This window comes from Pelophylax lessonae (genome assembly GCF_965119305.1).
Source record: "Pelophylax lessonae genome assembly, chromosome: 1".
In the NCBI taxonomy this organism is placed as follows: Eukaryota; Metazoa; Chordata; class Amphibia; order Anura; family Ranidae; genus Pelophylax; species Pelophylax lessonae.
In genome coordinates, this window is record NC_138768.1 from 842896253 (window position 1) to 842909502 (window position 13250).

Here is a 13250-nt window from a genome sequence, read left to right on the forward strand (position 1 = left end):
ACAGCTCAGGTCAACCTAATTCCTGCACCTTTACAGCTCAGGTCAACCTCAATTCCTCCACCTTCGCAGCTCAGGTCAACCTCAATTCCTCCACCTTCGCAGCTCAGGTCAACCTTAATTTCTGCACCTTCAGAGACATCTAAGATCACCGCCAATTCCTGCACCTTCACACACATCTCAGATCACCCCAATTTCTGCATCTTTATACCTCAGATTAGCTGCCAAATCTTGCACCATCAGAAATGCCTGTGTTTTTTTACATGCATACGTGCTACAGCTGAGGTTTCCCCTTAGTTTAGGAGGCATGTAGGGTTAGTTCACTTCATACACTGTCTTCAGCTTCCAGCGGGCCTACCCTAGTACTGGGAGGAGGGCCAGCACCTACATGATGTCAGGAAGGTGATGTCAGGAAGGTGACTGGGCCTGCGATGAGAGAGGGCAGGTCCGGCTTTGTAAGTAATTTTTAGTTGCCACTGAAAAAGACCTATAACCCCTGTTTTTAAGATGACATTTATATTTGTCATGCATGGAACAGGTAATGATCCAGTGAGTATTTCACTTTCTGCAGACACCACCAGCCAAGGCCTATTGAGCGGAATATTGATTGGACATATTAAAAAAAAAAAAAACATATCTGGTTTCTGTTATCCCTTTGATCAGCTGATACTGGAGGTGTCCATGGTCCCCCTTCTCTCCATAGGCCCAACATGAAATCTTAGTCCTTAGAGCAGAACTGGCCAACATGAATGCCTAAGAATGGTTAAGTGCGTCATACGACCCCCTATTGTCTATGGCCCTTAAGGGTTTTCTGGCGTCTTGGCTGTTTGGAATTGCGCCCTCGCTGGGATAAAGTTCCTTTGCTCGGTGTTTATTTTCCACCGCTGGGCAGACAGCCATATCTTGATGAGCTAAACAAACAGTTGGATTAACAAGCATTGCTTTTTAGAGGCCGGCATTATGACACAATAGTCAAATGTCTGCGATAGCTGCCATGCCCCCATTCTAGCCGGGGAACCAATCCCAGTGTACATGGACCGCATAGCGACACACTCACAACAACCCCTGGAGACCATTTCCCAATCTCCAGAGTGTTTTGTTTTCTGGAAAATGGCTTTTTGTTGTAGATTAATGTGTGTGTTTTGGCCTTTAGAATTGAAAGCTGTAGGCCTATTATCCAGCTGATTAAATCTCAAGTCTGCCTTTGAGCCAAAGCTCCCGATACCATATTGTTCTTAGTAGGAATATTGAATAGCCATTTAGTCATCTAATATTTATTAATAGTGTGTACTTCTAATTCAATTTTGAACTCTCAGCTCCATAATGTCTGGTCTTTGGAGCAAAGACTCTTGTGTTTATGCTTTCCTCAGTTGCTCTTGTGGGTCATGGACACGGGGGGCATTTGCTCTGCTACCTGGCAGAAGAAAATCTGCTTTTAAAGTGTGTGACTTGTCAAATTTTGCACCGCAGCTCCAAGCAAGAGTACACTCGGATGTAGGGGTCCTGGCACTTAAGCACACACGAGGTACCGGTATTGAGTATTTAAGTATTTAGGACGCTGCTCTCCCCAGCCCAAAGAGTGTGCGTTGTTTGTAATGGCCTCAGCCAGCAATACTCCTCTGACCACATCTACTGATGCGTTTCACCCAGCTAACTGGGGCTTAGTCTTGGAGGGCCTCTGACTAAGCTTAAGGGGGCAGCGAAAAAGTGTCGGAGAGGGAGTGGCCAGAGAAGTAGCGCTGGCAGGGGCCATTACAAACACCTTGCACTGATTGGGCTGGGACTTCTTAAACACTCGTTGCCTGCCTATTAAAGGGATTGTAAAGGCAGGAGGTTTTGTTATCTAAATGCATTAGGATAAAAAACCTTCTGTGTGCAGCAGCCTCCTAATACTTTCCTGAGCCCATCTTTATCCAGCGACGTTACAGGGGTGTCTCAGCTGCTCGGGACTCCACTCCTCATTGGCTAAGACAGCAGCGCGACATGATTGGCTCCTGCTGCTGTCAAAGTCAGTCAGCCAATCAGGAGAGAATGTGTGGGAGGGCTTGACTTTGTCTGGTCACAGAGCTTTAATTCGGCTCTGGTGCCCCCACAGCACCTTGCTTGCTGTGGGGGCACTCAACAGGAGGGAGGGGCCAGGAGCTCCAGCCAGGGACCCAGGAGGAGGATTATCTGGGCCACTCTGTGCAAAACCAGCTGCACAGAGGAGGTAAGTATAACCTGTTTATAAAAAAAAAAAAAAAAAAAAAAAAAGACTTTACAATCACTTTAAATGCTACTAAAGCCTCGAATCACATACATGTTTAGGTGCATCAAGTGTGAGCGTTTTTTGAATTTCATTAGTCAGAATATACATTTTTTGGCCTTTGGAATGAATGAATGCTCAAGCTCTTAAGGCATTGTGCATTTAGGTGCATTTAGATGCATTTAAATTTGTTTTTAGGCTAATCAAGCATTTTTTCTGTCCAAAAGTTCCTCTCCTGAACGCAATTGTTTAAATGCTCCTCTTTTTTTATGCCTGTAAACACCTATGTGTGCATGAACATGTACAATAAAGAGAGATAACACTGCTCAGGCTAGTCAAAGTCCACGATTCAAGGTGGGTGCTGAACCTTGGCTCGCCACCAGGAGAAGCATGAAAGAAGAAAATGGTCGCACACCACCACAGAATCCAATGAAGAAAAGTTCTTTATTCACATAAGTGGTACACGGTAGGGTAGGACAGTAGATACGTTTCACACGACTGCTACGTGCTTTTTTCACTACCTAGTGAACACCTAATAATCCAAACTCTTCCACAGCCTGACCCCTTAGTTATACTTATGTACTGTACATATGATACAAGAGGCAGTGCTTAGAGCAGCCCTCCTCAAACTTATCACAGAGGAACCCTTGAAATAATATTTTCCGGTCTCTGGCAACCTCTGCTAAAAATGACTAGATCTACAACTCATGATACGTTAGTGTGATGGTCAGTGGGAAGAATGTTCCTTACACTTGGGATCTATGGGAAGAATTATCCCCTAACAGATGGCTAAAAAGATCAGTGGTGTCAGTGAAATGCTTTTGAGAGTAAAAAATTGCTCAAGGAACCCCTAGCAACCTCATAGGGTTCCATGGAACTATGATTGACAAACCCTGGACTAGAATGTTCTTGAGGTCAGGTTTCTTAAGGGCCACTAGTTTTGCAGCTACCTTCTGGGTCTGGGAGGTAATGTTTTTATGATGATCTAGGACAGTGGTCCTCAACTCCGGTCCTCAGGGCCCACTAATGGCGCTTTTCCACTGCATGGAACCGAACGGTTCGGCTCGCGTTTGTGCTTTTCCACTGCTGGTACCGCATGGTATGGTGTAGGAACGGTTCGGTACGGTACGGCGGCGCTTTTCCACTGCTGGTACCGCATGGTACGGTGTAGGAACGGTTTGGTACGGTACGGTGGCGCTTTTCCACTGCATGGAACCGAACGGTACGGCTCTCAAAAACAGTACCACCTCGATTGTGGTTCCAAGAGGTACCATACCCAGTACCATATCCCACAATCCTTTGCATGCAGTCACTACTAGTCACTGATTGGTCAGAGAATCCCACCCACCCCGTTGTTATCCCACCCACTTAACTTTAGTACTACTTTAGTGGAAAACCATACCGTACCGTCCCGAACCGTTCCAACACCGTACCATGCGATACCAGCAGTCAAAAAGCAAACCGGGCCGAGTAGAGCTGAGCCGGTACTTGCAGTGGAAAAGTGCCATAACAGGCCAGATTTTAAGTATTACCTTGGGGAGATGCTGACTAGAGTACTGCAATCACTGAGCAGCAAATTATATCACCTGGGATATAATTCAGTTATCTTGCAAACCTGGCCTGTTAGTGGGCCCCGAGGACCAGGGTTGAGGTCTTGGAAATTGTCTTGGAAATTTGATCCAGTTTCCCTGGTTCTCCCTTCTTTTCCCTCCCCTCACTATTGGCAAATGAGACCATGCATCTAATGAAGGGCAGATGGGAACAGGGAGGATTTAGAGTGGACTCTAAAGCCTCGTACACATGCACCGATTGTTGGCCGTGAATTTTCAGCCAACGTCCAATCGGCCGATTGTCGGCTTGTTAGCATGATGCTTCCGACAACCGACTGCGACTTTTCGGCCGAACAAAATCTGGTGTGCATTCTATAAAATTTTTGTTGGCCGTCACCAGAACGGCCGATTGTTCTTCAGTCAGTACAGATTTCGGCAGACCAAAATGTGATGAGCAAGACTGGGCATGCTCAGAGAAGAAAAAACACACGGAAAGTAAACCATCACATGACATCACTTCTGCAGTTGGTTGTTGTTGGCCGACAAAATTTGTGTGCCGTCTAGAACACAACAAGACTGGACAAAAGACGGCCGATCGGTCGGCCAACAATCTGTGCGTGTGTACGAGGCTTTAACCATGTGACGTGGTCAATATTTGCATACCATGTCTGCTGACTTGAGCTCCCAACGTGGTCATAAAGAAGCCTGAATTGAACAGCAAGTTGGTATCTATGATACTTTGGGAACATTTTGAAGGATTTAAGGTTTGCTTCAACTTTAGATTGTCCAAAATAGTTCTAAAAGAAAAAAAAAACATCAATCTTTTCTACACTTGTTGAATGTTTGTAGAAACTTATATTGGTACATAATATTAACCAACTTTACTAAGGCTCCTTTAGACCTGCATTTTCCATTTCCTAGAGCTGCCATTACAGACGACCAGGAAAAAAAAGCGTATTGTTTCACTCATAGTATTTGGTTTTACTCGTTTGAGTCGTTTTCTTTCTTGAGAATGTCTGCACTGATACTGGATGATCTTCTGTCTAACATTTATGCTTGATTTCCAGGTTACCTTAAATGTGACACTGATGACGGCTGTGACCCCAAAGAACAAGAGGAAGGTGGAGGAGAAGAGCTGTTTGATACCGTACATTCCTCCATAGTATCTGGAGAGAGCATTCGATTCTTCGTCAATGTTAACCTAGAAGGACCACAGAGTACCACAGGTGGGTCAGGACTGTTCCTCATCTTTCCAGCAGCTGGCCATACATGTTCTGATTCATGTGTCCTCATCAGTGAAGGTGTTCATAGGCTTCATGTGTGGTCAGATAGGTGTGCGCTAACCAAGTACTTCCTAGCTGGATTATCCTTGTTTTTTTTATTGCATTATGCGCTTGTCATTGAAAAATGTGAGCCTGATGGTATTTTTGCTAATACGTTTTCCACATTGAGATTAGAGGCTATGTGCACATTAAATTGGTTCTCCTTCCCCCTTTCTTTAGGGAAACCAATAAATTCACCAATAGGAACACAGCTCTTTTGATATACCAAAATGAACTGCGCAAGTGGATATTGATTGCACAAAATGCACTAATTAGTGCTGTGCTATCACTTTTTATAAATTATAAATATTAAATAATTTAGATAAATAATTATATGTGAATATGTGGTTTGTGGGAATCACTTCCGCACTGCAAGCAGCAAACAAAACGTATATAACGTGATAAATGTGAAAAGAGGGTAAATATTGCGCTCAACAATAATAATCACAAAAAGTGCTTAACTGCGTAAATATATAAATAAAGTAAATAAAAGCTGGTATACAAAAAGTCCAACAATGCTTAAAAACCATTAGTAGCTAAAAAAAACCACAACAATGGATTTAGGCTCCGTTCACATGTCAGCGTATGGATCGCGGGCAGAACCGCCGCGGTTCCGCCCGCGATCCGGAGATTATTGCAAATCGCGGGACGCCTGTGCATTGCCCGTTGATTTGCAATAGCCCCCCAAACGCTGAGCGATGTTGCCACGATTTCCGCCTGCCGAATCGCGGTAACATCGCGCAAAAAAAAATCGCGGGACGCATTACGCACAAAAAAGTACAAGAGCTTCTTTGGAGCGTATTGCGTCCCGCGGTTTTTTTTTGGCGCGATGTTACCGCGATTCGGCAGGCGGAAATCGCGGCAACATCGCTCAGCGTTTGGGGGGCTATTGCAAATCAACGGGCAACGCACAGGCGTCCCGCGATTTGCAATAATCTCCGGATCGCAGGCGGAACCGTGGCGGTTCTGCCCGCGATCCATACGCTGACATGTGAACGGAGCCAAAAGCACAAAACCAGCTTCTATGCATAAATACATAAACAAATAAAGTCCTTTGAGTGCTTAAAAATCAAGGTGATTGAATAGTTAATCGCAGCAATGTTTAAAAGCGTAGTCTTGATAGAAGTGATGTGAAACCTTCACCTCCACACCTTCACCCAGTGCTCTTAATAAATACTCCTTACCAGAAGGATATGACCCCTTGATTATAGGGGGTCGCAATCAGCATTAGTATCCACAATAACTCCAGGCCATCCTTGTCACTGTCTTCTCACCAACGAAGGGATGTGACCAGGTATTTATGGAACTCCGATTAAAGGATATCCAAATGCAATAAAAAGAAGACTCTGATAGTGCAGTATGCCAGTATAATCAACAATTTAATGATAAAATTGCACTTACTCCATATCGCACAAACAGTCCGCCTTCTATAGCAATCACAATATCGTTAGGTTTGGTGAATGGAACGCCGCGCCTGCGTTCCGCCAACCCGGAAGTCTACGGTCTCACGCTCCCGACTCACGTTTCGTCAGGCCGTGCTGACGTCATCGGGATCCCCTGTGCGATATGGATTAAGTGCAATTTTATCATTAAATTGTTGATTTATACTGGCATACTGCACCATCAGTCGTCTTTTTATTGCATTTGGATGTCCTTTAATCGGAGCTCCATAAATACCTGGTCACATCCCTTTGTTGGTGAGAAGACAGTGACAAGGATGGCCTGGAGTTATTGTGGATACTAATGCTGATTGCGACCCCCTATAATCAAGGGGTCATATCCTTCTGGTAAGGAGTATTTATTAAGAGCACTGGGTGAAGGTGTGTAGGTGAAGGTTTCACATCACTTCTATCAAGTCTAAGCTTATAAACATTGCTGCGATTAACTATTCAATCACCTTGATTTTTAAGCACTCAAAGGACTTTATTTATGTATTTATGCATATAAGCTGGTTTTGTGCTTTTATCCATTGTTGTGTTTTTTTTTAGCTACTTATGGTTTTTAAGCGTTGTTGGACTTTTTGTATACCAGCTTTTATTTACTTTATTTATTTATATATTTACGCACTTAAGCACTTTTTGTGAATATTATTGTTGAGAGCAATATTTAGCCCCCGTTCACACTGGTCGCCTCACAGGTCGCCGTAGGTCGCCTCCCATAGGGAAGCTGCGGACCCGTTCTAATAGGAGCGACACATGTCGCTCCGACTTATAAAAAGGGTCCGGAGCTTCTTTGGGGCGACCAGGAGGCGACCGCCATAGACTTCAATGTTATGAAGTCCGTGGCGGCCGCTCCGAGGTCACGGTGCGAAGTAGCGTCGCCTGCATGTGAACGGGGGCTTACCCTCTTTTCACAGCTCTTTCTTTGCTTTCCCCTTTCCCCCAGGTCCTTCACCACTCTGGGCTCTGCAATCCGTGTTGCCATTTTTAAACATAACGTCATCAGCAGCCGGTTTCTGCTTCTACTTCTTGTTCTGTGCCAGTCCAGAAATTCTTAATCCAGAGGCATGCGTTTATGCAAGTACTTGTGTAGACCTACATTCAGTCTCATCCTCTAATTTATTCCTATGGGAGGCTTAAACTTTTTTTTTTTCAGATAGAGTAAGGGAGGGTTGTAATCTCTGCCAGATTTATTTTTCCCCATCTGTGTCCCATTGCAGAGATTTCCCTTCACTTCCTGTCCCATAACCAAACAGGAAGTGAGAGGAAATCCCTGCAAATAACGGCAATTCCTTGGGTACTCCCAGGTCACCAATTGGTGTCCCCATTGGAAGATTTCCACACTCTTACTTTTCTGGGGACTACCCAAAATTTGGGATTTTCTTCCACTTTCAATGATATTGGTAATCAGGATAAATAGAGGGTGAATCTCCCTAATGAGGGGGCACAGACAGCAAAAAAAAAAAAAAACTGACAAGGGTTCTAATCCCTCTCTCCACTCCAAAACTAAAATAAAAAATAGTTGTACTTTAAGCAGGCCTTAGGGTCTTTTCAGACGGGTGTTCCGCCCGGCGGACTCTGCTATGCTGAGCCGCTGAGCAGACGGTTGACTGGTTCATCTCTGCTCACTGTGCTGAGATGGAGCTGTCAGAACCCCGCTATCCTCTATGGGGAGATCGAATGAAAATGGACAGGTGATCCCCCAGACGGATGGAAAATAGGGCTACCATCCGTCTGGATCTCACAAGCCGGATCGGAGAGCAGCGGTTGTCAGCAGACATGTCATCGCTAACGTCCGCTGCCCCATAGTGTTGAATGGAACATCCGATCAGGTCCTCCTGAAAGCCTCACAGGCAGATCTAGTCGGAAAGCCCATGTGAAAGGGGCCTTGGGGTTTACCTTCACTTTACCTGGGTTGGGTCAGGAGGCCCCCCCAGAAATCCGGGAGTTTTTAGCTGTCCTCTCATGCCTGAGGGTAACTTTGCAGTCTAATTCCTTCCTGCCCACCCCATCGTCCCAGAGGGGGGGGGGGGGGTATTAATGGGTAGTAAGGATTGGCAATCATGTAACCACTGATTGGCTGTCACAGTGGTCACATAATTGGGAGACGGTCCTGTCGGATACCGATCATTATTGGGGGACCAATAACTGTTTGGCAGCTTGGTCCCTGTGCTGTAAGCATGCTCTCAGCGCAGAAACATTGGCGGCTCAGTGACTCATACACTATATTGTCAAAAGTATTGGGACGCCTGCCTTTACATGCACATGAACATTAATAGCATCTCAGTCTTAGTCTGTAGGGTTCAATATTGAGTTGGCCCACCCTTTTCACCAGCTTCAACTCTTCTGGGAAGGCTGTCCACAAGGTTTAGGAGTGTGTCTATGGGAATGTTTGACCATTCTTCCAGAAGTTCATTTGTAAGGTCAGCCACGGATGTTGGACGAGAACGCTTGGCTCACAGTCTCTGCTATAGGTCATCCCCAACGGGTTCTATCGGGTTGAGGTCAGGACTCTGTCCAGTCAAGTTCCTCCACCACAAACTTACTCATCCATGTCTTTATGGACCTTGCTTTGTGCACTGGTCCAAAGCATTTGGTGGAGGGGGGATTATGGTGTGGGGGTTGTTTTTCAGGGGTTGGGCTTGGCCCCTTAGGTACAGTAAAGGGAACTCTTAAAGCGGTTGTAAACCAACAACAAAAAAAAAAACCCTCTAAGACGTATGTATCGCATATCGCATACTAGCTCATTATGAAATGCTTACCTTAGAACGAAGCCCCCCCACAGTGCCGTCCGCTCAGCAGGGACACGACCTACATGTTCGGCCGTCTTGGTTCGCATCCTCCGGCCATCTGATTGGCTAGAGGCGCGATGATATCACTCCGGCGCATGGCACAGAGCTCTGAAGGAACAGCATGAGTGGCCGTTCCCTCGAGCGCATGCACCGATGACGTCATCGGCTGCATTTTTTAAAAGTAAATTTTCGGTGCAAGTTATTATAAATTTTTAAAGGCTTACCTGTAGGTACAAGTTATAAGAGACTTTACAGCCTCTTTAAGGTGTCAGCATACCAAGACATTTTGGACAATTTCATGCGCCTAACTTTGTGGGAACAGTTTGGGGATGGCACCTTCCTGTTCCAACATGACTGCGCACCACTGCACAAAGCAAAATCCATGAAGACATGGAGGAGTGAGTTTGGGGTGGAGGAACTTGAGTCCTGATCTCAACCCGATAGAACACCTTTAGGGTGAATTAGAGCAGAGACTGTGAGCCAGGCCTTTTCATCCAACATCAGTGCCTGACCTCACAAATGCACTTCTGGAAGAATGGTCAAACATTCCCATAGACACACTCCTAAACCTTGTGGACAGTCTTCCCAGAAGAGTTGAAGCTGTTATAGCTGCAAAGGGTGGGTCAACTCAATATTAAACCCTACTGACTAAGACTGGGATGCCATTAAAGTTCATGTGTGTGTAAAGGCAGGCGTCCCAATACTTTTGACAATGTAGTGTGTGCAGTGTCTGGGTGTTAAAGCCCACCCCTTTTGCAGCTGCACCTGTGTATTACATGGGTGTGGCAGGTGGGCGGAGCTGGGAACCCAGGTGAAGCAATCTCCTCGTCCAGGAGATATAAGTACCTGCTGGAGGATTCAGTCTGCAGCTTTCCACCCAGGACTGATGTGTTTTGTAGGACAGTGAATCGTTCTCCTGTTCCTTTGTCCTCACTATCATTGTGACTCCTTTTATCGGACTTATTATTATTGCTGTCATTAGCCGGGCTTTTGTCAACGTTTGCCGCCGTTGTTTTGTTTACCACCAGCACTTATCTGCCATATGAATAATGCAGTATTTTCGCTCTAATTCCCGTGGTGCGCCAGATGGAAAACACATGCCGACACCCACTGAAATAAATTTGTCTGCTCTCTGCTTTCTTAAAGTGAACCTACCATGACATAGATGTGTGGGGAGGCTCCTCTGACATCAGCTGATCACTTTAAATCTGACCCCCAGCCTTTACTTTCAGTCTTGCACAGTTGTACAGGCTCCTCTCCTGGACTCAAATGGCTTCCTCTGCACACTGTGAGCTTCTCACCATGTGCATTAGTAGTTGCAGCAAGTCAGAGCCCGCCTCATTTCCTTGCTGGAGGATATCATTCAGCATCATCCAGCCTGACCATCCCTGGACTGCCCCTTTCACTTATTGGATTTTACAGATTTTTTAATCATTAAGGTCCAGCAATTGCATGCGGGTGTTACTAATGGTGGTCTGCATGCAAATACCGCCTGCCCAGGGGCACCTACTCCTCCAGACTAAAACCAGGCCATAGATTGTGTGATTTTCTTTCCTGCAACTACCTATGGGTTGCAGGAAAGAAAATCGCTTGACTCCCCCCATCAACACAAGTCAGTGTTTGGGGACTCCCTCCCTTAGAGCTATTGTGCCCTTCCAGTGGGGGAGGGGGGGGGGGGCTGGGTGCGGGGAGCTGTCCAGGCCAGGAAAACATAGTAATTTAGTGGCTATAGTTGCTGGCAATAAATATGCTGATTGTATCCCAGTTGATCACTCCATCGATGAACCTGGTACAATTAGCCTGCCCATATAAGGTAATGTTGATAAATGTAAAGTTATGCACTTGGGGCTAAAAATATGCATGCATCATACATACTAGGGGGAGTACAACTGGGGGAATCCATAGCGGAGAAGGAGAAATTAATTTCCTCTAATCTTTTCTCATAGCTGATCTCCTCCATGCCTCTTATCAGTTTGGTTGCCCTTCTCTGCACTTTCTCCAGTTCCCCGATATCCATTTTAAGAACTGGTGCCCAAAACTGAACTGCATATTCCAGATGAGGTCTTACTAATCTATACAGGGGCAAAATGATATCTCTGTCTCTGGAGTCCATGTCTCTCCTAATACAAGAAAGGACTTTGCTTGCTTTGGAAACACCAGCTTGGCATTGCATGCTATTAAGCTTAGGATCTACCAGAACACCCAGATCCTCCTCCGCTTAATAGCATGCAATGCCAAGCTGCGGTTTCCAAAGCAAACAAAGTCCTTTCTTGTATTAGGAGAGACATTGACTCCAGAGAGAGAGATATCATTTTGCCCCTGTACAAATCATTAGTAAGACCTCATCTGGAATATGCAGTTCAGTTTTGGGCACCAGTTCTTAAGAGGGATATCGGGGAACTGGAGAAAGTGCAGAGAAGAGCAACCAAACTGATAAGAGGCATGGAGGAGCTCAGCAGGTTCGAATCTGAGCCAGTCCCTACTGAATTGGCAGAGATTCCAACCTTCAATAACTAGCCTAACCTCCACCCGTCAAGGTATTTGTAGATCTCCTGGTAAGAGCCAGCCAACTGCTTGAATAAGCCCAGAGGGCTGTTGAGAGGAGTACTTGGGGCAGGGTGCTGTGGTGTTTTCTGGAAGCTATGTACAACCCTTTGCCAGCTCCCCTTACCAGACATGATCTGCCTACATTGCATAGAGCAGCACAGAGACACGTGATGATGCTACTGGGTCCACTCAGTCTGAAATTAGGTTTTAACCACTTTTGACCACCCACCGCCTTTTTACTGCGGCAGAGTGTCTCTCCTGCGCAAACCAACGTAGGTCTACGTCGGTCGCGCACAGGAAGCTAGGGGGCGAGTGTGCTCCGCCGCCAGCACGCTCCCGCCCCCACTCGGCAGCGTGGAAGTCGATGCCCGCAATCGTTCCCCCACTGAGAGAGGACGATTGGCTGTTGTGAACACAGCTGATGGTTCTTCTTCCTGCAATGACCGTAGAGCCCATGTGATCCTTCAATATAGGATCACATGTCTCTATGGTCATTTCAGAAGCCACGACCCCCCCACAGTTAGAATCACTCCCCTAGGCTCACATTTAACCCCTTCCCTGCCAGTGTCATTATTACAATAACAGTACATATTTTTAGCACTGATAATTGTAGTAATGTCACTGGTACCCCCAAAAGTGTCAAAAATGTCAGTCAAGGGTCCGATCTGTCCGCCGCAATGTCGCAGTCCCACTAAAAATCGCAGATCGCTGCCATTACTAGTGAAAAAAAAAAAAAAAACATAAACAATGACATAAATCTTTCCCGTAGTTAGTAGACTTGATAACTTTTGCGCAAACCAATCAAAATACGCTTATTGCAATTTTTTTTTTTTTTAACAAAAATATGTAGCCGAAAACAAATTGGCCTACAATGTTAAAAAAAAAAATTGATTTTTATAGCGCAAAAAAAATAAAAATCGCTGAGGTGATCAAATGCCACCAAAAGAAAGCTCTAGTTCTGGGATAAAAGGACGTCAATTTTATTTGGGTACAGCGTTGCACGACCGCGCAATTGTCAGTTAAAGTAACGCAGTGCCGAATCGCAAAATAGGACCTGGTCATTAAGGGGGCAAATCCTTCTGGTCTTAAAGTAGTTAAGATTAAAAAAGATTAATAAATTGTAAAAAAGAAAAAAAAAAAAAAACAAACTTAAAAGTAAAATGTTAAAATAAGAGAAAAAAGGTTTTGTGCAATTTTTTTGGTGCACAAATACAGAAACGGCCCGGTCAGCCTGTCCTAGTTTTATAATGCGCCCTTCAATGTGTCTGAAGTTTGGCTTTATTTGTTGCAGAAGGTATGTCGCCGGCAGCCGCTCCTGGTCATGCACGGCGTTGTGTGGAGGCTTCACGCGGAGAGCT

The 13250-nt window shown here is 45.4% G+C and overlaps 1 protein-coding gene across 7 annotated transcripts in view; it reads left to right on the forward strand.

Annotated features, from left to right (window-relative positions):
* Positions 1 to 13250, forward strand: part of SLC4A11 (solute carrier family 4 member 11) — a 283124-nt gene that overhangs the window by 117162 nt on the left and 152712 nt on the right. For all 7 annotated transcript variants that reach the window (XM_082263398.1, XM_082263400.1, XM_082263403.1 and 4 more), the window contains exon 3: positions 4860 to 5018. In XM_082263398.1, coding sequence (XP_082119524.1) covers positions 4860 to 5018 — 159 coding nt within the window. The remainder of the gene's footprint in view (positions 1 to 4859; positions 5019 to 13250) is intronic.